Source organism: Rhodnius prolixus, unplaced genomic scaffold, assembly GCF_049639745.1.
Source record: "Rhodnius prolixus isolate KJV_2025 unplaced genomic scaffold, Rpr scaffold_13, whole genome shotgun sequence".
Taxonomy (NCBI): domain Eukaryota; kingdom Metazoa; phylum Arthropoda; class Insecta; order Hemiptera; family Reduviidae; genus Rhodnius; species Rhodnius prolixus.
The window spans coordinates 14,786,489-14,810,700 of record NW_027411583.1 but is presented as its reverse complement, the minus strand read 5'-3'; the positions used below and the strand labels follow the sequence as shown (position 1 = coordinate 14,810,700).

General features: G+C 30.9%; 3 protein-coding genes and 1 long non-coding RNA gene across 12 annotated transcripts in view; 2 read left to right on the top strand and 2 right to left on the bottom strand.

The window, feature by feature from the left end:
- Window positions 1–3,974, bottom strand: part of AP-1gamma (adaptor protein complex 1, gamma subunit) — a 34,402-nt gene extending 30,428 nt beyond the window's left edge. For 2 of the 4 annotated variants that reach the window (XM_074116527.1, XM_074116529.1), the window contains exons 1-2: window positions 3,298–3,588; window positions 2,859–2,921 (exon numbers count right to left, since the gene is read on the bottom strand). In XM_074116527.1, coding sequence (XP_073972628.1) covers window positions 2,859–2,878 — 20 coding nt within the window. In that variant the 5' untranslated portion in view covers window positions 2,879–2,921; window positions 3,298–3,588. Of the gene's footprint in view, window positions 1–2,858; window positions 2,922–3,297; window positions 3,590–3,885 lie in introns of those variants that run through there. The other 2 variants (XM_074116528.1, XM_074116530.1) reach the window with 2 other exon arrangements.
- Window positions 3,975–4,805: 831 nt separating this feature from the next.
- On the top strand, window positions 4,806–6,793 carry LOC141448275 (uncharacterized). The gene is made up of 2 exons (XR_012454927.1): window positions 4,806–5,528; window positions 6,330–6,793. It is a non-coding gene; the product is annotated as an uncharacterized lncRNA (long non-coding RNA).
- Window positions 5,546–12,773, bottom strand: CSN5 (COP9 signalosome subunit 5). 2 transcript variants are annotated; one of them, XM_074116548.1, is made up of 6 exons: window positions 12,642–12,773; window positions 11,900–12,137; window positions 11,399–11,633; window positions 9,094–9,288; window positions 7,402–7,669; window positions 5,546–5,878 (listed from the first exon to the last, which is right to left on the bottom strand). In XM_074116548.1, the coding sequence occupies exons 2-6, from the start codon at window positions 12,094–12,096 to the stop codon at window positions 5,700–5,702; spliced, it is 1,074 nt and encodes a 357-aa protein (XP_073972649.1). In that variant the 5' UTR covers window positions 12,097–12,137; window positions 12,642–12,773; the 3' UTR covers window positions 5,546–5,699. The 2 variants fall into 2 exon arrangements, with proteins under 2 accessions (XP_073972649.1, XP_073972650.1); XM_074116549.1 differs by lacking the exon at window positions 12,642–12,773 and adding an exon at window positions 12,602–12,626.
- Window positions 12,229–24,212, top strand: part of lok (ovarian-specific serine/threonine-protein kinase loki) — a 29,668-nt gene continuing 17,684 nt past the window's right edge. Inside the window, exons 1-5 of one of the 5 annotated variants that reach the window (XM_074116535.1) lie at window positions 12,229–12,593; window positions 13,853–14,228; window positions 14,858–14,976; window positions 15,625–15,832; window positions 15,911–16,091. In XM_074116535.1, the coding sequence (XP_073972636.1) occupies window positions 14,097–14,228; window positions 14,858–14,976; window positions 15,625–15,832; window positions 15,911–16,091 (640 nt within the window). In that variant the 5' untranslated portion in view covers window positions 12,229–12,593; window positions 13,853–14,096. Of the gene's footprint in view, window positions 12,594–12,699; window positions 12,841–13,852; window positions 14,229–14,857; window positions 14,977–15,128; window positions 15,371–15,624; window positions 15,833–15,910; window positions 16,092–24,212 lie in introns of those variants that run through there. The other 4 variants (XM_074116533.1, XM_074116537.1, XM_074116534.1 and 1 more) reach the window with 4 other exon arrangements.

Sequence of the window (24,212 nt, the reverse complement as noted above, 5' to 3'; positions counted from 1 at the left end):
CTAAATTATTAGAAGATTCTTTTTGGTATTTGCAACTATAAAATTTTCTATCCTTGATTAAAAAGAAATTAAAATTAAAATTGAGGAATTTTCAAATAATTAACAAAACAAATCATTTTTCCAATTTGATCGCGGAGCATCAAACGTTTTTAAACGTCCATGGGCCGAACTTTGTCCGCCTGAGTCGTAGAGTAAGAAGAGAGTATGAATTGAGCATGAAAGTATTGCGTTAATAGAGTGGTCACAACGAGAAGGGAGATAAAATTCCTTAATGCGGCCACAGTAAGTGATTCTTCTTCTTTTAATGCACGCTAATTGAAGCCATTCTATAAAATAGTAAAGAAAATCCTGATGGATTATGTTTTACAATTTGGCACATCTTGGAAACACTGTCAAGAGGCCGACAATGCACAAAAAAAATGTTCTGGGCCCTAATGACGCACCTGTTCTTTTTTCTGTCATTAGATCGACAGTCTCCTTCTCTAAAAAATTCTAATTCTTTGATATAGGTCGCCTTTATGTCATTATGCGAAAAGGAAGAATCTCTTGGTTTAACTCGATAGTGGAGCGTTTTAGGTCTTTCCTGACCTGACCCAAGAAATCGAGTCCTGAAGTTAAGTATGATGTGTAACCGTGAGACACGGAATAATAACTAAAAGAGATGAAAATTTAAAAACCCTTCGATGCCACAGTAAGGCATGATTTTTTTTTTGTTCAGAAATTCCAATATCTATCCTAACTGACTATAATTTTATAGTCAGAATCTATCCTATTATATAATTGATTATAAAATTATAATCAATTAAAGCAATCGTTATTGGCTCCAATTCACTCCTTAAATCATTGGCTCCTCTTCCTAATCTGTTCCTCCATAATATCCCAATAAAATATTGTTCCTCTGTGAAGAACCTCGGTATCACTTTTGACAAAAACCTATCCTGGAAAAACCATGTTTCCCAAATCTCTCGCCGCTCCATCCACATCCTAAAGCAATTTAACAGTTCCCATCACCTTTTTACAATTAAACCCGGTAACTCTTAGTTTCCTCTCTTATTTTTCCCCATTTCGACTATGATTGCTTAGTGTATGGCGGTCTTTCTGGTGATATTAAAAATAAGCTCAAGCGTCTCATGAACTGCTTCATAAGATTTATTTTCAGCATTTCCAGAGACTCTCGCATTTCGCACTACTACGATGAGTTGAAGTGGCTTTTTCCTGCCTACCGCCGCTAGTATTTTTTAGCTTCATTCCTTTTCCAAGTCATCCAATCTCAAAGGCCATCTTACATTTTCCAACTCCTGGATCCATTCCCATAATACTAGTTAGATCTCGTTCCACCGATCTCTATATTTCCTCACACCGTACTGCATCCTTCGCCAAATCCTTCCTAATACGCGCTACCTCTTTCTGGGATTCCTTACCTTCATCTGTCCGTCATGCTCCTACCCTTTCCATCTTTAAATCCCTTGTGTTCAATTATCTCCTTTCTAACCAGCTTCATCCGAAAATTGTATTCTTTTATTTTATTAATTTTCATTTTTCTATATATAGAGGGGTAAATAGGCCAAACTAATATGGCCTGCAACTGCACATGTATTTATTCTTAGTCCCAGAATAATAATTTTATTTTCATTTAATGAATATCGAAAGCATAAAATAAGTCTATTTCACAGACTAAATAAATTTTAAAAGTAAAGGCTGTTATTTCAGGCTGATTATATGTCTCGCAGCTAAATTAGGATTGTACAAGCAAACGTGGTTTATTATAACATAACACTGAATAAAATCCAAGAGCTGGTCCTGGGATGAAACTCAGTACATCTCAGCTTTGTAATCATAATAAATAACGCTCGGCTTCCGAGGTGCCTTTGTTTAAAGTACCGAGGTACTATTTTTTTCACCGGGAAAGTAATCTTATCCTTTTTAATGAATGGTCTGAAGTAATGAGTACCACCAATTGACATCGTAATAAATATGAAATTTGTATACACATTATGTTGTTTAAAAAGAAAATATTTCTTTAATGGCACAAATTGCTACAATGACTTAGCTAATCATTCGAAACAAAATGGTTTGGTCCGTAAGTTTTGTGGAAACAATAATAAAAAAGCGGCATTTGCAAGCAAGACAGATAATATATAAAGACAATGCAAGGAAAACTGGTAAGTTTTTAATGAAACAATAAGGTAGTGCAGTTTTCGTAAAGCCTAATGCCTCTTTTGAACTATTGTTCTACCAAATTTACTCAGCTGCATGATTAATTTAAAAACAGAACTCTTGAAATTTAACTAACTTTGATACAATAATGCGAACATCTACTTACATTGTAAAAGAAATTATTTCACCCTAGGCCTCTTTAACCATACCCTTAATAGTAATAATAAAAATTAAACCTACAATATTTAAACTTAAACCAGTATTAAGAGTTTTTTCGGATAAGAACGGTGCACCATTCGGCATAAAGAACATTCGCACACATCAAAGTTTAATTACCTACAAGTTACAATCCATTTTAAGATACCAAAAGATACCTCGAGAACTTAACTAAAATTTAAATAATTTAAAAAAGTACCAGAATATTTTATATTATGAGTAATCTACTTGACTTTAGTTAATCTATTTGAGCTATACACTAGTTCAAGTAGAACAATGCTGACAAGGTTCTATTCCCAATAGAGAAATAATAAACATAAAAAAATGCGTTTAATTAATTAATTTAATAACCAAATTTAAGTCAAAATTTCTCTGTCATAACACCTCAGTAGCCCCAAGAAACAGAAAAAACAAATTAATGAATAATTTTCTTACATGAAGGGGTAAAAAGAAACGCAAATATAGCAAAACAAAATTTATCATACCCATGATCAGAGGGATTCATATTTCCTCTTCAGGTGGTGAGATTGAAAACAATGTTTGGTAGGCTGAAACAACATACAACACATAGCAGGGAATAAACAAAAGCAACACAAAACAAAGGGCCAGCATAAAAATTAAGCAAAAAATATCGAAGAACTTTTGTTAAAAACAAAAACAAAATAAAGGAATTATAAATTGAATCATTCTTTTGAAATCTAACGAAACTTCTAAATGAATTAAAAACTTGTTTCGCGATAAAAATTATTTATAAAATAATTCTGAAGCTGCGAAGCTGCTCTAAAGTGTGAAATTGAGACTATTCAATAAATTTAATTTTCTTCAGCCGGTTTTTGAGTACGCGAGGCTTTACTTTGCTCAATAACAGCGCAAAGCTGATCATTTCAGCATTCTGATTGAAAAATGAATACATTTAAATATTACCTTATAAAATAATTTTTCTTCAATCAAAAGTAATTAAGCAGCATACATTTTTGGAAATAAAATGGTAGGAAAAAAGTTGACTGTTCCTTAAAATGGTTGTTGTAAAATTCCTTAAATCGAAGCTAGGATCTCCTCAATTAAAAACACAAAACTTTTTAATTAATAAGTTGATCGAACAACCAAAACTGTACAGTACTTAAAATTTCAATAAGAAACCCCACAATACTAACAGCTACCTAATACATTAAATGTGTAAGTGTGAGTATGTCTATTGTATGTAATATCATCGAACGCAGGTTAGGAAACTATAAAATGTTATTAATCGAAAACAGTTCAATTTTTTTTAATTTGTACATTATTTTTCATATTTATTTCACGAATTTATTATGAATTATGAATATTATTTTTTTCTGAAATTTCTTTCCTAAAGTTTAGATGAACAAATGTATAGAACATCAACCATAACTGCAAATAAATGTTCCTCGTGGTTCGTTTATCCACATTTGGAACTTAGAAACATGTAATTATCTAACCAAGATTTCTAAAACATGTTTGTAACATTAAACATGAAAAATATAGAAAAACTACCTTCTGTTTTGATCGGGGGGGAGAATACTAAAATTTTCTAAATCTACGAACTACCACATAGATACTCTGTAGTAATATTTGCTGTAACTAATATCACATCTACAGCTCCGAACATACTGGTATTCTTGACAACAAGCGAAGATAAGCGTTTGATAAGACATTTAATTGAGTTGCTCCCAAATAAGATGCAACAAAATTTGATTTCTCGTTCACACTAAATAAAACCTCAAAACCTTTTTTTGTTAAAATCAAGCTAAAATAAATATAATGAAATTAAGTTTATGCCACTTTTAATACATTGGGTGCTCATACTGAGTGTTACTAACAATAAAATAAATAAGTAAAATTGCATTTGGTTAGGCAAGTTTCCCTAATGTCTAATACAAGGATTACGTGTTCTGCTAAAATTCTGTGACCCGATTTATTCACTTATAAATTTTTTCGCTGACCACGATTGTGACGAATTTACAACATTAAGGTTCCTGAACACGAAAAAATGTTTTTGCGGGTGGTCTGCATTGAATAGAATAACTCGAAAGTGAAAATCACAGATATTTTACTTTTCTCGTTAAATTCATATTAGTTTTAGCTGAAACTGTGTTAATACTAAAGATAATTTTTAAGATTTTTAGAAATGTTAGGAAAATGCGTTCAACGATTTTTCTTATGTTCGCGGAAGTTTATGTAAGAAAATTCCGCGTTTATTTATAACAATTTTTAGTAAAAAATTAATTTTCAGGTGTTGTAGAGCCGTCAGATACAATTTGAAAAAATATATTCGAATTTAAATGGAGTGGAAATATCAGTTCGCTTACCTACTTGTAAGCATCTATTCCAGTATCACTATTAGTTTGATTGTTAGTTACAATCAGAAATGTAATAACTGCAGTATGAGAATGTCATGTGAGTATACACAATAGATTTTTTAAATAGATGAATAATTTGAAGCCATCCATGTTTCACACCTCCTCAACAATCTTCCCCCTTTCTGAAGGTCGCCAGAGGTGATTCTAAACTGTTGAGTTTTCAAAGTAAATTCGTAATTTTTAGTCCCACCTAACAATTACAACTCGCTATTTTTTTTTTTTTTAATTCCATGTTAATAATACACGTGAACGTGCAATTTTGGTAGAATATGTTGAATCCAACGACCAATTGGTTCCCTCAACACTTATAATTCCAATATCAAAAATGTGTCAAAAAAAAAATTGAAACTCATAATTTGAACGAAAAATATCACTAAAAACCACAAATTTAAATGTTAAGTGGTATTTCAATAATTTTCAAATTTGTAATTTTACTCACTATTCAATTACTATTAATAATATAATTATTGGAGCGCCAATAACGTCAGATGTTGTCGTGCCCTAAATATACACCAACTTTTACATCACATGCATTACAAAATTTAATTCTCTCACTTAATGATGTTTTAAAATCAATCATACGGTCAAAACTGTACAGAAATTTAAAGTTAATGACAAGTATCAGTACAATGACAAGTGACCAAAGTACATCAACGCTTTGTTTATATAATCGGTTCATTCAACTAAGTGAAAGGAAAAGGAAAAACCAAGGCTTTCGTTACATCCTTATACTTCTTGCAAGGAGTGAGACTAAGTGAGTGAAACCAGGGAGAGTGAGTGAGTTAATAAAATAATTTTGTGTGATTACAATAGCATTTATTACGCAGTCAGGCTGCAAGTTCAAACACTTATAATAAAAATTTTATAACAATCGTTTAGTACTTAAATTCTTACTTTTCCTTTACAAAAAAAAATCTTCAAAAGAAAAGTTTTTATTAATAATTTTATTTACTTATCACACCTATTAGGTTTTATCTGGTTAAATAATCTATCTTTGATCATCTGCGCCATTAGGCCGTGAATGATTTCAATCGTAGTTTTGCAACTATCCTTAGTTGCTTTTAATAATTTATCTTCTGTCCGTTTTTCATGAGGATCTGAACATCCAAGCACAAACCCACCTCGACCTTAACAAAAAGAAAACAAGTATTACACGAAAGCTGAATAGATTTTTATGTATTAAACACACTGATACACAATCTTCTACACAAGAAAAACAAAACCTTTGTCGATCTCAAAGCATTTTTATTTACTTTTCTTTCTTGAAATATATTACTCAAGTCTTTTCGAAAAATAGATGTTCATTTTCAAAATTGAAAGAACAACTTCAATGAAATAACATATTCATAACGGGGTGGGAGAGTACAATCATCCAAGTAGGTGTGTTTTTGTTAATAATGAATTTAACGGTTAATTTTTCTAGTTAAGGATTAGTAAGTAGTTGAGAAATATCGGTAAACTATTAAATAAAGAGTGTTTTTTAAAGAGATAATACAATAAATATAAAAAAAGTATTTGAATAATTTCTTAGATTCATACATAAAAACGTTGTTAATAATGGATTTAATTGCCTGCCAGAACAATACAGGATAGTACGGAAGCAAGAACGGAAACAGACATGGATTAGTTCTGATGGAATTATTATAAATGAAACTAATTACTTCCCTCATGGTTCCGGATGTTAGATGAAAGAGAATATTGACTATGAGAATATAAGCGGCGATCACAGGGCTGTAAAACTAGTATTAACAATAAGCAATGGAGAAGGAACAGTAAAATAAAATGTAGAAGTATACAAATGCAATCAGGAGGAAGTCATAAGAGTAGAAATTATAAACAATACGTTATAAGAATCTTGTTTGAATCCATCAGAATAGATGAGCGTGCAGACATAATAAAAGAAATTATTAAAAAGCTATAATGAAGTTTCGAATTTAACACTGATTACTCCTTATACTCCAGGCGACCCGAAGAACATTTGGAAAGTACTCATGAAAAGTAGCTAAATGAAGAAAAAAAAACAAAAAACAAAAAAAAACAAATTATTTACACAAACTATTGAAGTTGATCAGAGTGGTAAAAAATGGTCCACAATTAAAAAGTTGAAAGAATTGGAGAGATATTGTCTTCAAGGAATGTTAAAAATATAAAGAGATCAGCAGCAAGGATCGAACAAATATTTACTCAGAAGGATGAATGTGGCAAACAAAACAAACACACGTAGATATAAATATTAAAAATAACTAACCATTTCTATAGTAACCTCTATAACCTAAAATATGGAGAAATTCATCTAGAAAATCTATTCAAATCTGTACGAATTGTGCAGGAATCAGATATTAAGTATAAAACCGAAGATGAGATACTTATAACTGGAGATGGTACCATCTCCAATAAAGAATTCCAGGCAGAAGGAGAAACCTTGTGAACTGTGTGAAAAATTTTTGTGAACTATTCAACAAATTCCAAAAGAACTCAGTAGAATACCAAAATCTTTGCTAAAATTTATATTGATTTAAAAAAATAACTAAAACTAAAAAAGAATAAATTAAAGCTATTATTTTCTACAAAAGAAATTATAGAACTCTTGACTAAATGGTAGTGTTTACTATTTAACGGTAGAATAAATTTAATTATTTAAAGAACTTACCAAGTGCAGCTTCCGATTGTTCTAATTTTTCTGAGAGATCCAGTATCTGACCGGTAGTGTAATCCGCATTAGTTAGGAGACTAGCAGAGCTTAGAGTATTTACCCAGTACTTATTCCAAAGAGAATCCAATAAGCGACGATCTAATGAACTTTTAAAATAAGAAACTTCCAATGAATAATACTGTTTACAATGTACACCAAAATCTTCAATTTTATTTAATGGGATCGTCTGATATTCTGAAGGTTCTTCATTTGGTGGTTTATAACCCTGGACAAATTAATATTCTTTCAGGTAAATAAAAGCAAATGACTTTCTCTAAAACACAAACAATCGTTAAAATATAATATATATGTATTTATAATACAATATATACATATTATTGAGAACAAGGACCCACAACCAAGTTCTAAATAAATTATTGTTTAAAAATGGTAGTGGTAATGGATTAATAAAGCCCTATTTTCCAAGTATAATATAAAATATAGCATTATAATAATATAATAAAAAAATGTAGCCCTCATTGTGAGCCCCCGTTTAACATAGATTGCCAGATCCAAATAAATTATTTAAAATGTGATTGAGCCCTCTTTCTCACACACACAAATTCTTTCTTCTTCGCAGCAATATTTAATAAATGTAAGGTACGCTGGGGGAAACAGGAAGTGGTCACTCCAATCACAACTCAGTTATGGTATTGATAGTATTCAGCTATAATATTTATTTAACAAAAAAAAAAAAATGAAAAAACAAATTGTCAACAAACAAGCCAACAAACAAAATGAAATTATTCCAAATAATCCTACCCGCTAATAAGTAAATAACCCCCCATAGTAGAATATTATTAATATATATTATTATTGGATATATTGTGAAATTATACACCTAACGTTACTCCTATATTACATTACCTACTGTACACCTATATTACCAACGAAGTGCCTCGGGCACGTCGATACATACAATTGACACATTACAAACAATGCATATACAAAACACCAATTCAGACCTCGGAACCGCTGAGTCGATCATCTCATGCTGAGTGACTCCTTAGATTGGGGTGAGGTGGAATGCCTGTGAGTTTGCTAAACCTGAATTATGTTGAATAACACAATACATATATTTAAATGTAAGTCCTATGCATATTTTGTGAGTGTTAGGGGTGTTGGGATTATGTATTTTTAGGGTTGCATGACCAAGATATCTAAAGAAGTGACTAATCCAGTTCACAATAAAGGAAATTTAAATAGTAAAGATGTAATGATTTTTAAAGATATTTCGCAAAACCTATAAGTAAAAATAATAAATAATGATAAAAATTTACATAATTTTGACATAAACTTGGATAATAAATGCTTTTAAGTTTAAAAGATACCCTGCCGAACAGTTATAAAATATTAAAAATAATCTGTCTTCTCAAGATTACTTTGATTTACAAGAATAGAATATTGTAAATATTTTTTTTATAATCTTATAGTTTGTTCAAGTACGCTTAAATAAGCACGGCGAGAGAAACCTTTTTTGGAGGAAACGTACCTTTCGAAATAAGGGGAAAAATAATTGAAATTATTATTGTTGATGTCATTTCTGTAGAAGCTTTAAGAAAAAACTCATATTTTCACAATAGTTTTTAGAACATACAATATTTTGGAAGAGGAAGACTGCTTTTTCCGTAATAAGTGAACGCTATTTACCTTTGGATAAGTTCTAAAGGCTCCAAGACACACTTTACCAGCGGAAATTGTTCGAACCGGATCAATTACTATTGCTACAAAAGGTTCTTGAAAATTTTGGTTTAACATTTGGGTGGAGACGTCAATTCCAGATAGCCAACACCCATAACCTGGATGGCTATGGTACCAGCCAATGGCATTCTCCAAGCGTCCCACCTGTAATTTGAAACAGTAGTTTTATTCTAATGGTAAAACTAAGTGATTTCATAAATTTTCATTGTTCGATCCTTCACTATTAACACCTCAAATGATTTGAATACATTTAATTTTTACATGGGATAAAATAATTAATTAATAAAAAAAAGATTAACTCTATTATTGGACACCAGAGATACAGAATGTAAGTAAACAAATCTGCCAACATTTCTGCAATCCTTTGGAACATTAGGCTGAGTATTCGCTTACAAAGAACGTAAAATCAATTTTTTAATCAAACAATAATATATTACATTTATAACATTTTCTTTAAAGAAAGCCCGAATAGTTTACAAAGTACGCATGGAGCATATTAGCTTCTTAGTAAGACTGGAACTCATAGATTTTGACAACCAGAAATAATAGTTAACCCTGATGTTTAAATCCAGGCATACCACCCTTATTTTTCTTTTATTCTTAGATGCTCTTTACAGCTCACTGTCTAATGAAGAAAGATTTTGTGAATAACAAGAGGGCACTATCTGAAGACCAGCACCGACAAAAGGCTGCGGGCACTGACATTAGGTGCTGACACGCCTTAAATAAATAAATAAATGACATTTATAAAGGATACACGGATAAGATCAATCTATAATAAAGTGTTGCACATTAGGCTTCGCTTCATGAATGTGAAAGAAATCTACCTTGTATAGTAAAGTAGTAAAGTAATTGCCTATTTTTTCAGGCGGGCTTTACGTCCAACTGCAAATTAGGTTTAAATCTACCTTTTATATTTACCACTCAAAGCTACTTTAGAAGAATCCAATGATTTTAGGCATAGGTGCTCTTTTGATACTTAATGGTTGTAATTTATACAAATGTTTTAAAAAAGAAACGTTGTACCTTATCCTTTAACGTCGTACTTGTTTTTTAAACCTCATTTACTACTTGAATTATTGATCTCCTTAACAAAAACTTACAATTTTAAAAGTTAAGCATAAGGCTTGATTAAACGCCAGATGATACGCAAATCGGCAAGTACCCAACATTTCATACATACTTCCAGTATCATATTTTTTAGAATGTATTAGATGTCACAGACCCTTGTGCTTTCCTTTTATCACCCATAAATATTTTTTTGTTAGAATTATATAACATGTATCTCTTCATCATAGTTAGTATTAAGAAAGCATTTTATTTTAACTCTATTCCAAATTAGTCTTGTGATTTATCTTTATTCTGAATTAGCATCACATTCCTCGCACATTAAAAAGAAAAAGGGAAAGTTAGAGTTGCTCTTTTACTGTTGTAATTTGAATTACGGAGCTATTTCAAATTTCAGTCATGTATTCGTCTTACATGAACAAAAATTACTTATTTAATAACAAATAAATAATACTTGTAACTAGAATTCATTCATTTGCAAACTTTAATTTAATAATAATATTGTCTTTATTTTGGATAATATTTACATAATATCAGGATATAATAGAAAAGCGACAGACAGTTCTCTTGGTCTTTTGACCGTCAGAGGGTTGCTGTTTTGCTGCATATACAATAAATCCTTAACAAAAACTTACAGTTTAAAATGTTAAGTATAAGGGTTGATTAAACGCCAAAAGGTACACAAATCAGCGAGTACCCAACATTTCATTAATACTTCATTAATAGTTAAGTAATTCTACTGCATTAATTTTCATTAATAAGTTATTTTTTAGAATTTCGGCCCCATCAAGCCGAATGTACCGTATCTAAAATTTCAAATTGAAATACAATTCATTCATTAAAATCATTTCGTAAGGCGATAATTTGAACATCTGCAAAACTTCCTCTTAGTAGGTGTGAGAGCATGATGCCACTTCAGAGTTACGTAGGGAAGCTTTAACCGCTTTAGCTACTGATAAGCCCGCCTGAAAAAGTTATATTACTTTACTTTTTATCCCTGAGGTCATTAAACTCCACTTGCATAAGATTTTAACTTATCCTCTGAGGCAAACTTTTGCGAAACATTGAATCATCCAAATACCGTTTGGGAAAAATAATGAAATTAAATCTATTTCTTTTCTCTCTCACCACAACATCGTATTTTAAGTAATTATAAAAACTACTTACAAAACTAACTATACAATACCTGCTTCGCTGATTCTATGTACGCCGTCATATATTCATATGCCTGAGCTTGGGCATTAACTCTAGTTTCAGTTCCTTCAACTGGCAATGCGAATGAGTCCATTACTAACATAGTATTAGCGTCCACTTTACCTAGCAGTAATCCCATCACTTCAAGAGTTCCGCCGGAACGTGCATGCATTACCATTTTTAATAATGCTAAGGCTGAAATTTTTATGTCTGTAAAGAAATGTGGGCTGCAACAAAAACCACCAATACAAAATAAAAATTAATAATAATTAATAAAAATGTATTGTAGATAACGCAACTATATTTGGGTTCAAGCGGCAATATGAACGTTACACATTATTTCTTTCTTAAACGATTATTCTCTTCCAAAATTTGTACGAGAAAGATACAGCCTGATTAAAAAAATACAACAGTATAACTTCAAAACTAATTCCTAAATTCAGAGATAAAGTTTAGAAAATAGTACATCAACATCAAAATAAAATAAAATTACTCTTTTTCCCAAGGTTTTGCATTTAATATATCTTGTTGTTGCTTGCGATCATATCGATATATTTCATCAACAGTGCCAATGTTTTCAAACATCACTTCGGCTTCGTACTGTGCTCTTTCATGATCGTACTGTGGAAATGTCATGTCCCAACTTTTTTTAGCAGTGCTTGCTTGCGTTTCACTAGAACTTGAAGCCATTCCTGCCAACTTCCAAGTAACTGGAAAACAGCTAACCTAACCTGAGATTCACAAAACAAATTAATAACCTCCATCTTCCCGACAATGCATTATCAATTGTGCCAATTAAGAAATTTATAAAGTTTTAGACAAATTTTATAAACAAGAATAATAAAGCGTCTTGAAATCCTTATCAAATAACGTGCGTTAAGCTCTTAATTTAATAATGGCAAAATTAAACTAATATAATCATTTTGAACTCAGCTATTAGGAAGGCTCTGAAAAGTATTTATTATTTAATACTCTCATGGCTTGTCATACTAGTCTATTAATACTGCTCCTGCTCCGATAATTGTGTAGTGAAATAAATAACAGATACCCAATTAGGGCACGCAAATATACTTTAGTTGCTACATCGGAGGTACATTCCGCATCAGAACTCTTAGAACTTAACTAGCAAAATCTACGTTAAAAGTGATTGGAAAAGTAGTTGCACGGAGATGTCGAAGCAATGAAAGGTACTAACTCTTAACCAAGTAACAAATAAGGCTCAAAAAGTTACTAACTCTTAACCAAGTTGATGCCGGTTACCGACTAAGCTAGTCAGCCAGTCAGTCAAGGGCGTCGCCATAGTAAATCACCATTTCATTAAGCCATTTGCATCATTAGCGGCTATAAACGCTTAATTTTGCTTGCCAATATCACCGGATACGCTTATTTTTTTCATCCGTTCGTTGGAAATAAGAAATGGAGTTGTAGACGAAAGTAGTAATTCCGTTTATATTTGTTGACTTTTAACTCATGACACGATCTTTAATCTTGATTTTATTTGTATTAAAATTGTGTTTAAAAAATAATTCTTTAAAGAAGGAGTACGATAATAGAGCAAGAACAATAATATGAATAAAATGTAATATAAAAAAAATATGGTGATAAGGACCTTCTTTTTCATACTTCCTTATGAAAATGGGTTAAGGTGTATTTATTCTGACTACTCGCACACAAAATGACTAAATTGCCAGCATGAACTTTTTTTTAAGTGTATATTACGCATCTACATTTTTCTAATTGCCAACCGTTTCAACACGCACGCATGTCTTCACAAATAGTTTCCTCATCAAGCTATTTTTTATCCCAAATAATTAGAAGACACGTTTAAGTCCAAGCGTTATGCAAGTAAATAAAAATTGTTTTCCAAGACCTGCAACCATAAAATAGATTACAAAACAAGTAATGCCTCGTACATAGTAATGAATAAAGTTTATTTTATTTTTGCTTAGGTGAATAATAAAGTTCTTTGAACGATATCATACTCTTTTAAGGATATAATTATCTAAATATTCTAAAAAATATACAAATATAACAATTTGTCAATTAACTATAGAATTGTAAACCTAGTGGTCCGGGAACGATTCTGAAGTTTAATAAAATCTATGAACTTTTGCGCCATCTTTCTTAAAATATAGTAGAAACCCTTTAAAACCTTGAAGTTGTAGAGAAGAATTTTTCTTCCTGAAAAACCTTCCTGTTATCCGCAAACTTAGTTGCCTTCTAATTGCATGTATGTACATATCTCTTAGTCTCATCTCCAATCACGGTATTTGCTACAGAATATGGTATTAATACAGTACAGAAAGATCTCCAAATTACAGTTACCGAGCTTTATTTGTGGGGAATTTTGGGGAACTGAACTAGAGTCTTTGAAATTTCATTAATGAAAAGAAAATTAATAAAATTTGAAGGTTCATGCAATTTAATTCTGACTTTTGATTTTTAGTTAAAAACAAGTGTAATCATATTGATTTCACCTGGATGGAATTCACTATCACTATCGGAGGGAAATGGAATGGAAACCTTTCAGCATCTAACACCAATCATAAGCCATATGTGTGAAGTAACTCAACTAAAATTAAGTTGTTAGTCGCAGAAACATTTTAAGACTTTGGCATCACGAATTCAGATTCATATTTATACTTTAATAAGTTTGGCTTAAAATGAAATAATCATGAAGGAATTTGGCTATGCCTAAGCTTCCATCCTACTTAGTCAAACCTCAATTACTAAAATCATTAGGAAGCTGTAAAATATATTCAGTTACTGATTTCTTGCAAGCAGAGTTTGAAAAGCTGGTAACTGCAACATTTGGCGAAGAGGTAAGTTACAATTGTTAAATGTAAATAATTATTTCGGATTTTTTTTTTCATCTACATAAATACGTAAATCTCTTCAACTAAATTCTAACCTCTAAATTAATCTAGTATTTAATTAAATATATGTCATTTCGACTCTTTCCGTAATTAACACCTTTTCAGTCAACTGCTCGTGTTCACATGTCTCATTGACTGTCAGTGAACGGTGCTCCTTGTTTGTATTAAGTAGATTTACTTGCCATCTAGGGCAGTTACAAATATCTTAATAAAGATATATGTATAAAAAAAATCAGGCTGCTGATTGATGTCAATCTATCAACCTCTTAATTGTTTTTATTTCAATCCAAAAGTCCCGCATCAGAACTGTGTACGCCCGCTAAAAAAATGAATTGGCAAATAAGGGGTGAAACTTTTGAAGCATAGGGTATTGGGACCGGCCTTGGTCTGTTCATCAAATTTAATGAGTTAAAATGGGAAAAGTTTAGTAAAAAGTACGGTAGCTATCGTATCTAACCATATACATGCCTACTTATCTGTTGATCTACGAGAAAGCCTGTTGAAAGTCATTGGCATTATATTCATTTTTTCAAATTTATTCAAATTTGTTTAGTATAAATGAATGTTTGTTTCAGGAACTTATTGAAGTCACTCGCCAGCTTATAAGGAATTATTCCACTCAGCCAAAGGATGCTTTAACTTTATATCGTTATTTATTGAGGAAAACTAGTATTATTCAAACTTTCATTAAAGGGTAAAAAATATTCATAATTAATATATTTTTTTTTAAATACAGAGATTAAAATTAAAAAAATTCTCAAAAGGTTTTTCAGAGTCCTTATGATTAGATAATGGAAGTGTTTACTTAACGCTATGTTTAATTTCATTACTGATATGATATTTTTCTCAGATCTAAAAGTTCGTGGGTGGGATGAAGTAGAATAGTAACAGCTATCCTATGGAATAGGAAAATGTTTGCAATCGCTTAGTGTGACGTACAGATTTACAAACAAGATAATATTTAGAATTAAAAGCTTTCAAATTCTGTGTTTCTAGGAAATGAAGAAGTTATCAATTAACATTTAAAGAAGAGGAAGTCGTGTGGTGGATTTTTGTTTCTGTTGGTCGAAATAAATTGGCAGTAATAAGTAATCATTATCTCTCGTCTGACACCACTTTAGTGCTTCTCTCTTATTAGCAATAGCTTCCGCTTAAGTTCTAGTTTGAAAGAAAGTTTAAGAGAGCTCTATTTTTTCATACGTCACTTGCCAAATTATGTAGTATATTAGTAGAACATAAAGGCCACCAACACATACTCCCTTATAAGAAAATTGAACTCATAGCTGAAATGTGTACCTTGTAGAATTGAGATGGAATAACTAAAAATCTTATTCCTCTACAGATTGGATGATCTGTTGAATGGAGGACTTTTAACTGGAACATTATTGGAAATATGTGGTTTGTCTGGTACAGGAAAGACTCAAATATGTTTAACAATTACCGTTAACATTGTTTTGAAAATGAAATCTAATGTCACTTACATTGACACTAAAAGAGATTTTTGTTCTTCAAGAGTTTTACAGATTTTGCAAACATGGAATTACAAAGAGGTAAAGTAACTGAGTAAAGTAGCTAAAAAATAAGTCAAATCTGTTGGATATATTTAATTTTTTGATATTGCTTTTCAGGAGACCGACACTGTTTTGGAAAGAATTAATGTTATACCAGCAGATGATATATATAAATTAATAACCCTGTTACAATCTATCAAAAATGTTTTGCCTTCAAGTGAAAAATTTGGCAAACTTATTGTCATTGATTCGTTGGCAGTACTCTTTTTCCCTTTTATAGGTGCACCTAACAATCAAGGTATGCATTGCTTACGTAGTTTGTTGTTTGTTTTGACTTCAAAGCAAAGTTGGGCACTGATTAAAAAAACTATTAAATTCTAAATTTAATTGATTACATTTTTTAATTGGTTAAATTTATTTTTAATTTTAATCAGAATTTAATCGGCGAATTTAATCGTAATTTTAATCATATGACAATTATTTAATCAATTAAATTTCAGATTTAATCGTTAATCAAACTAATTTAATCAAACTAAAAAAATTATGATTAAATCTGAGAATTAAATTGAACTTTAATTTTAATCACCAAATTAGTTCAATTTCAATCGTTAATCAAACTAATTTAATCATCCACTTTTATGGCTTTTCAACCAGTGGTTCGAACCACGTTTTGGCGAGGCCCTTTTTCTAAGCGTCTTCAATAAATACTTTTCGGTTAATTTTTGTAGACTTGGACTTCTTCACGAGTCTCTACACCAGTGGTTCATAACCTTTTCATAGACGCGGAACACAATTATATGTATATATTTTCCTCGCGGAACACTAACATTAAATAATTTGAAATTCGGTTTTTAGCAAGAACTTAAAATTAAATTCAAATAAAAAAAAAGGAACAATTTTTGGTTTTCGTATGTTTCCTAAGTTTCTAAATTTCAATACATTCAAAATTGAAATTTCGCAGAACACTTGGACCATATTCGCGGAACACCGGTTAAGAACCACTGCTTAATATCTTCTACATTTATAGATCTGTGCACAAAATAACTATAATTTATAATTGAGAAAAACCAAGTGGACAAGAGAAAATAATTCCATACCAATACGTGGTTCACAGTGGGAGATATAGAACGGCCATAATTTTACAGAATTTCATGACCCAAAACATTTTCAACCCTTTATATCTTCTACCTTTTTTGATCTGTACACAAAATAACTATAGTTTATAATTGAGAAAAACAAAGTCTACAAGAGAACAAAATTCCATACCAATACATGGTTCACAGTGGGAGATATAGAACGGCCATAATTATACAGAATTTCATGACCCAAAACATTTTCAACCCTTTCTATCTTCTACCTCTTTAGATATGTGCACAAAATAACTATAGTTTATAATTGAGAAAAACAAAGTGTATAAGAGAACACAATTCCATATCAATACGTGGTTCACAGTGGGAGATATAGACCGGCCAAAATTTTACAGAATTTCATGACCCAAAATTTTTTTAACCCTTTATATCTTCTACCTTTTTAGATCTGTGCACAAAATAACTATAGTTTATAATTGAGAAAAACAAAGTGTATAAGAGAACAAAATTCCATATCAATATGTGGTTCACAGTGGTAAATTTAGAACGGCCACAATTTTACAGAATTTCATGACCCAAAAAATTTTCAACCCTTTATATCTTCTACCTCTTTAGATATGTGCACAAAATAACTATAGTTTATAATTGAGAAAAACAAAGTGTATAAGAGAACACAATTCCATATCAATACGTGGTTCACAGTGGGAGATATAGACCGGCCAAAATTTTACAGAATTTCATGACCCAAAAATTTTTTAACCCTTTATATCTTCTACCTTTTTAGATCTGTGCACAAAATAACTGTAGTTTATAATTGAGAAAAACAAAGTGTATAAGAGAACAAAATTCCATATGAATACGTGGTTCACAGTGGCAAATTTAGAACGGCCACAATTTTACAGAATTTCATGACCCTAAAAATTTTCAACCCTTTATATCTTCTACATTTATAGTTCTGTGCACAAAATAACTGTAGTTTATAATTGAGAAAAACAAAGTGTATAAGAGAACAAAATTCCATATCAATACGTGGTTCACAGTGGGAAATATAGAACGGCCAGAATTTTACAGAATTTCATGACCCAAAAAATTTTCAACCCTTTATATCTTCTACATTTATAGATCTGTGCACAAAATAACTATAGTTTATAATTGAGAAAAACAAAATGTATAAGAGAACAAAATTCCATATCAATACGTGGTTCACAGTGGCAAATTTAGAACGGCCACAATTTTACAGAATTTCATGACCCAAAAAATTTTCAACCCTTTCTATCTTCTACCTCTTTAGATATGTGCACAAAATAACTATAGTTTATAATTGAGAAAAACAAAGTGTATAAGAGAACACAATTCCATATCAATACGTGGTTCACAGTGGGAGATATAGACCGGCCAAAATTTTACAGAATTTCATGACCCAAAATTTTTTTAACCCTTTATATCTTCTACCTTTTTAGATCTGTGCACAAAATAACTATAGTTTATAATTGAGAAAAACAAAGTGTATAAGAGAACAAAATTCCATATCAATATGTGGTTCACAGTGGTAAATTTAGAACGGCCACAATTTTACAGAATTTCATGACCCAAAAAATTTTCAACCCTTTATATCTTCTACCTCTTTAGATATGTGCACAAAATAACTATAGTTTATAATTGAGAAAAACAAAGTGTATAAGAGAACACAATTCCATATCAATACGTGGTTCACAGTGGGAGATATAGACCGGCCAAAATTTTACAGAATTTCATGACCCAAAAATTTTTTAACCCTTTATATCTTCTACCTTTTTAGATCTGTGCACAAAATAACTGTAGTTTATAATTGAGAAAAACAAAGTGTATAAGAGAACAAAATTCCATATGAATACGTGGTTCACAGTGGCAAATTTAGAACGGCCACAATTTTACAGAATTTCATGACCCTAAAAATTTTCAACCCTTTATATCTTCTACATTTATAGTTCTGTGCACAAAATAACTGTAGTTTATAATTGAGAAAAACAAAGTGTATAAGAGAACAAAATTCCATATCAATACGTGGTTCACAGTGGGAAATATAGAACGGCCAGAATTTTACAGAATTTCATGACCCAAAAAATTTTCAACCCTTTATATCTTCTACATTTATAGATCTGTGCACAAAATAACTATAGTTTATAATTGAGAAAAACAAAATGTATAAGAGAACAAAATTCCATATCAATACGTGGTTCACAGTGGCAAATTTAGAACGGCCACAATTTTACAGAATTTCATGACCCAAAAAATTTTCAACCCTTTATATCTTCTACATTTATAGTTCTGTGCACAAAATAACTGTAGTTTATAATTGAGAAAAACAAAGTATATAAGAGAACAAAATTCCATATCAATACGTGGTTCACAGTGGGAAATATAGAACGGCCAGAATTTTACAGAATTTCATGACCCAAAAAATTTTCAACCCTTTATATCTTCTACATTTATAGATCTGTGCACAAAATAACTATAGTTTATAATTGAGAAAAACAAGGTGTACAAGAGAACAAAATTCCATATCAATACGTGGTTCACAGTGGGAAATTTAGAACTGCCGCAATTTTACAGAATTTCATGACCCAAAAAATTTTCAACCCTTTATATCTTCTACCTTTTTAGATCTGTGCACAAAATAACTATAGTTTATAATTGAGAAAAACAAAGTGTATAAGAGAACAAAATTCCATATCAATACGTGGTTCACAGTTGAAAATATAGAACGGCCAGAATTTTACAGAATTTCATGACCCAAAAAATTTTCAACCCTTTATATCTTCTACATTTATAGATCTGTGCACAAAATAACTATAGTTTATAATTGAGAAAAACAAAGTGTACAAGAGAACAAAATTCCATATCAATACGTGGTTCACAGTGGGAAATTTAGAACTGCCGCAATTTTACAGAATTTCATGACCCAAAAAATTTTCAACCCTTTATATCTTCTACCTTTTTAGATCTGTGCACAAAATAACTATAGTTTATAATTGAGAAAAACAAAGTGTATAAGAGAACAAAATTCCATATCAATTCGTGGTTCACAGTGGCAAATTTAGAACGGCCACAATTTTACAGAATTTCATGACCCAAAATATTTTCAACCCTTTTTATCTTCTACCTTTTTAGATCTGTACACAAAATAACTATAGTTTATAATTGAGAAAAATAAAGTGTACTAGAGAAAAAAATTCCATACCAATACATGGTTCACAGTGGGAGATAGAGAACGGCCATAATTTTACAGAATTTCATGACCCAAAAAATTTTCAACCCTTTATATCGTCTACCTTTTTAGATCTGTGCACAAAATAACTATAGTTTATAATTGAGAAAAACAAAGTGTACAAGAGAACAAAGTTCCATACCAATACATGGTTCACAGTGGGAGATATAGAACGGCCACAATTTTACAGAATTTCATGACCCAAAACATTTTCAACCCTTTATATCTTTTACATTTATAGATCTGTGCACAAAATAAATATAGTTTATAATTGAGAAAAACAAAGTGTATAAGAGAACAAAATTCCATATCAATACGTGGTTCACAGTGGTAAATATGGAACGGCCACAATTTTACAGAATTTCATGACCCAAAACATTTTCAACCCTTTATATCGTCTTCATTTATAGATCTGTGCACAAAATAACTATAGTTTATAATTGAGAAAAACAAAGTGTATAAGAGAACAAAATTCCCTATCAATACGTGGTTCACAGTGGGAAATATAGAACGGCCACAATTTTACAGAATTTCATGACCCAAAAAATTTTCAACCCTTTATATCTTCTACATTTATAGATCTGTGCACAAAATAACTGTAGTTTATAATTGAGAAAAACAAAGTGTATATGTGAACAAAATTCCATATCAATACGTGGTTCACAGTTGAAAATATAGAACGGCCAGAATTTTACAGAATTTCATGACCCAAAAAATTTACAACCCTTTATATCTTCTACCTTTATAGATCTGTGCACAAAATAACTATAGTTTATAATTGAGAAAAAAAAAGTGCACAAGAGAATAAAATTTCATACGAATACTTGGTTCACAGTGAAAGATATAGAACGGCCATAATTTTACAGAATTTCATGACCCAAAAAATTTTCCACCCTTTATAACTTCTACATTTATAGTTCTTTGCACAAAATAACTATAATTTATAATTGAGAAAAACCAAGTGGACATGAGAAAATAATTCCATATCAATACGTGGTTCACAGAGGGAAATATAGAACGGCCACAATTTTACAGAATTTCATGACCCAAAAAATTTTCAACCCTTTATATCTTCTATCTTTTTAGATCTGTGCACAAAATAACTATAGTTTATAATTGAGAAAAACAAAGTGTATAAGAGAACAAAATTCCATATCAATACGTGGTTCACAGTGGTAAATATAGAACGGCCACAATTTTACAGAATTTCATGACCCAAAAAATTTTCAACCCTTTATATCTTCTACCTTTTTAGATCTGTGCACAAAATAACTATAGTTTATGATTGAGAAAAACAAATTGTATAAGAGAACAAAATTCCATATCAATACGTGGTTCACTGTGGCAAATTTAGAACGGCCACAATTTTACAGAATTTCATGACCCAAAAAATTTTCAACCCTTTATATCTTCTACATTTATAGTTCTGTGCACAAAATAACTATAGTTTATAATTGAGAAAAACAAAGTGTATAAGTGAACAAAATTCCATATCAATACGTGGTTCACAGTGGATAATATAGAACGGCCAGAATTTTACAGAATTTCATGACCCAAAAAATTTACAACCCTTTATATCTTCTACATTTATAGATCTGTGCACATAATAACTATAGTTTATAATTGAGAAAAACAAAGTGTACAAGAGAACAAAATTCCATACCAATACATGGTTTACAGTGGGACATATAGAACGGCTATAATTTTACAGAATTTCATGACCCATAACATTTTCAACCCTTTATATCTTCTACATTTATAGATCTGTGCACAAAATAACTATAGTTTATAATTGAGAAAAACAAAGTGTATAAGAGATCAAAATTCCATATCAATACGTGGTTCACAGTGGGAAATATTGAACGGACACAATTTTACAGAATTTCATGACCCAAAAAATTTTCAACCCTTTATATCTTCTACCTTTTTAGATCTGTGCACAAAATAACTATAGTTTATAATTGAGAAAAGCAAAGTGTATAAGAGAACAAAGTTCCATATCAATAAGTGGTTCACAGTGGAAAATATAGAACGGCCACAATTTTACAGAATTTCATGACCCAAAAGATTTTCAACCCTTTATATCTTCTACATTTATAGATCTGTGCACAAAATAACTATAGTTTATAATTGAGAAAAACAAAGTGTACAAGAAAAAAAAAATAGTCTTATATAGGACCACCTTACACTCACATTTAACCATGTTTATCAGGTGCGAAGGACCTTAGTTGTTGAGCACCTTTAAAAAAGAACACAATAATAATAATAATAACCATGTTTACCACTCACTAGACTTATATACGGTCTACCGGAATGTTCTGTCCGTTTTTGGAATAAAAGAAAATACAAATTTTTCTTACCAATAAACTTTATTAAATAATATAATTGCCATATCTCGCCAGCGTGAGCGCAATTTATGTATTTCATTTTTCAAAAATGTATTATTTTTTGATGCGAGAAATTGAACCAGTACTTGATTGATATCTACTTCATTTTTAAATGTTTCGCCCTTCAACAAATTTTGTAAGGACAAAAACAAGTGATAGTCGGAGGGTGCTATGTTCGGGGAATATGGTGAATGCGACAGAATTTTCCAGCCTTGTTCTGCAATTTTTAGACGAGTCTTTAAAGCAGCATTTGACCTGGCATTATCATGATGGAGTATGATGTTCTTCCTATTGAACATCGCCGGCCTTTTTGCTTGGACTGCTGTCTTTAAATTATGCATTTGCTAACAATACTTCTCCGAATTTAGCTGTTTGTTCGGTTTTAAGAGCTCATAATGTGTAGGTCCTCGAATGTCCCACTATATATACAACATTCTCTTATTCAGAGTGAAATTAGGTTTACAGGTGGAAGGGCTAGGTTTTCCGGGTTCACAATATGTCCTTTTCCTTACGATGTTTTCGTAGGTAATCTACTTTTCATCCCCAGTTATCATCCGGTTCAAGAAGAGCTCGATTTTGACCTCGAACTACGGATTTAACCCCAATAGACTATTTTCAGAGGGGATATCTAAAAAATAAAGTGTACAGTAACCTTAATCCCTTGGCTTCAATCGAAGATCCGGAATATCGAATAGCTCTAGCCTGCCTAGATCTGGTTTGTTCCGTTTGAAAAAAACTTACGATACTGTATCTGGGGAAATTGGGGTTTAAAAAATGGTTCAATTACTTAAGAAAACTAGATTTGATTAAATACGTGTTTTCTATTTTTTGAAATTTCCCGCCGTTTATAAAAAAATGGGTGGAACACATAACTCTGGTCACCCTGTTCATTATTGAGTCGCCAACTAGGTTAAATGTGAGTGTAAGGTAGTCCTATCTAAGTATAGTGAGTGGTAAACTTGGTTAAATGTGAGAGTAAGGTGGTCCTATCTAAGTATAATGAGTGGTAAACATGGTTAAATGTGACTGTAAAGTGGTCCTATCTTAGTCTAGTGAGTCGCCAACATGGTTAAATGTGAGTGTAAGGTGGTACTATCTAAGTATAGTGAGTGGTAAACATGGTTAAATGTGAGTGTAAGGTGGTCCTATGTAAGTCTTGAGAGTCACCAACATGGTATAGATTAGACACCAGACTGGTAGAATGAAGGTGCCAAGTTTAGGAAAAGTGATAATATTGATAGAGAAGAGGGACCAGCTAGGCGAAATAAAGATGCATTGGTCCGATTCTGGTTTAACCATTGGCAATGTTTGGTTTTAAAAATTTAATCTCTCATATTTTGATTAAATTAAAAAATTTAATCGTCCAAAGTGATTGAAACTAAATTTGGAATTTAATTCAATCAATTAAAATTATGATTATTTAATTTTAATTTTAATCTAAATTTTTAGTTATGATTAAAAATTTTAATTGATTAAATTCCGATTAAATTAAAAGTGAATTTAATTTTAATCAACTAATTTTGGCCGATTAAATTTTTTAATTTTAATCATGATTAAAATTAAATTTCGGTTTAATTCAATTGTTTTTTAATTGATTGAATTTTTGCCCAACTCTGCTTGAAAGTGTGTATATTTTCAGTGGAAAGTAATTTTCGTCCTAGTCAATGTAAAATTCATTAAGTTATGGAAATGGAAAT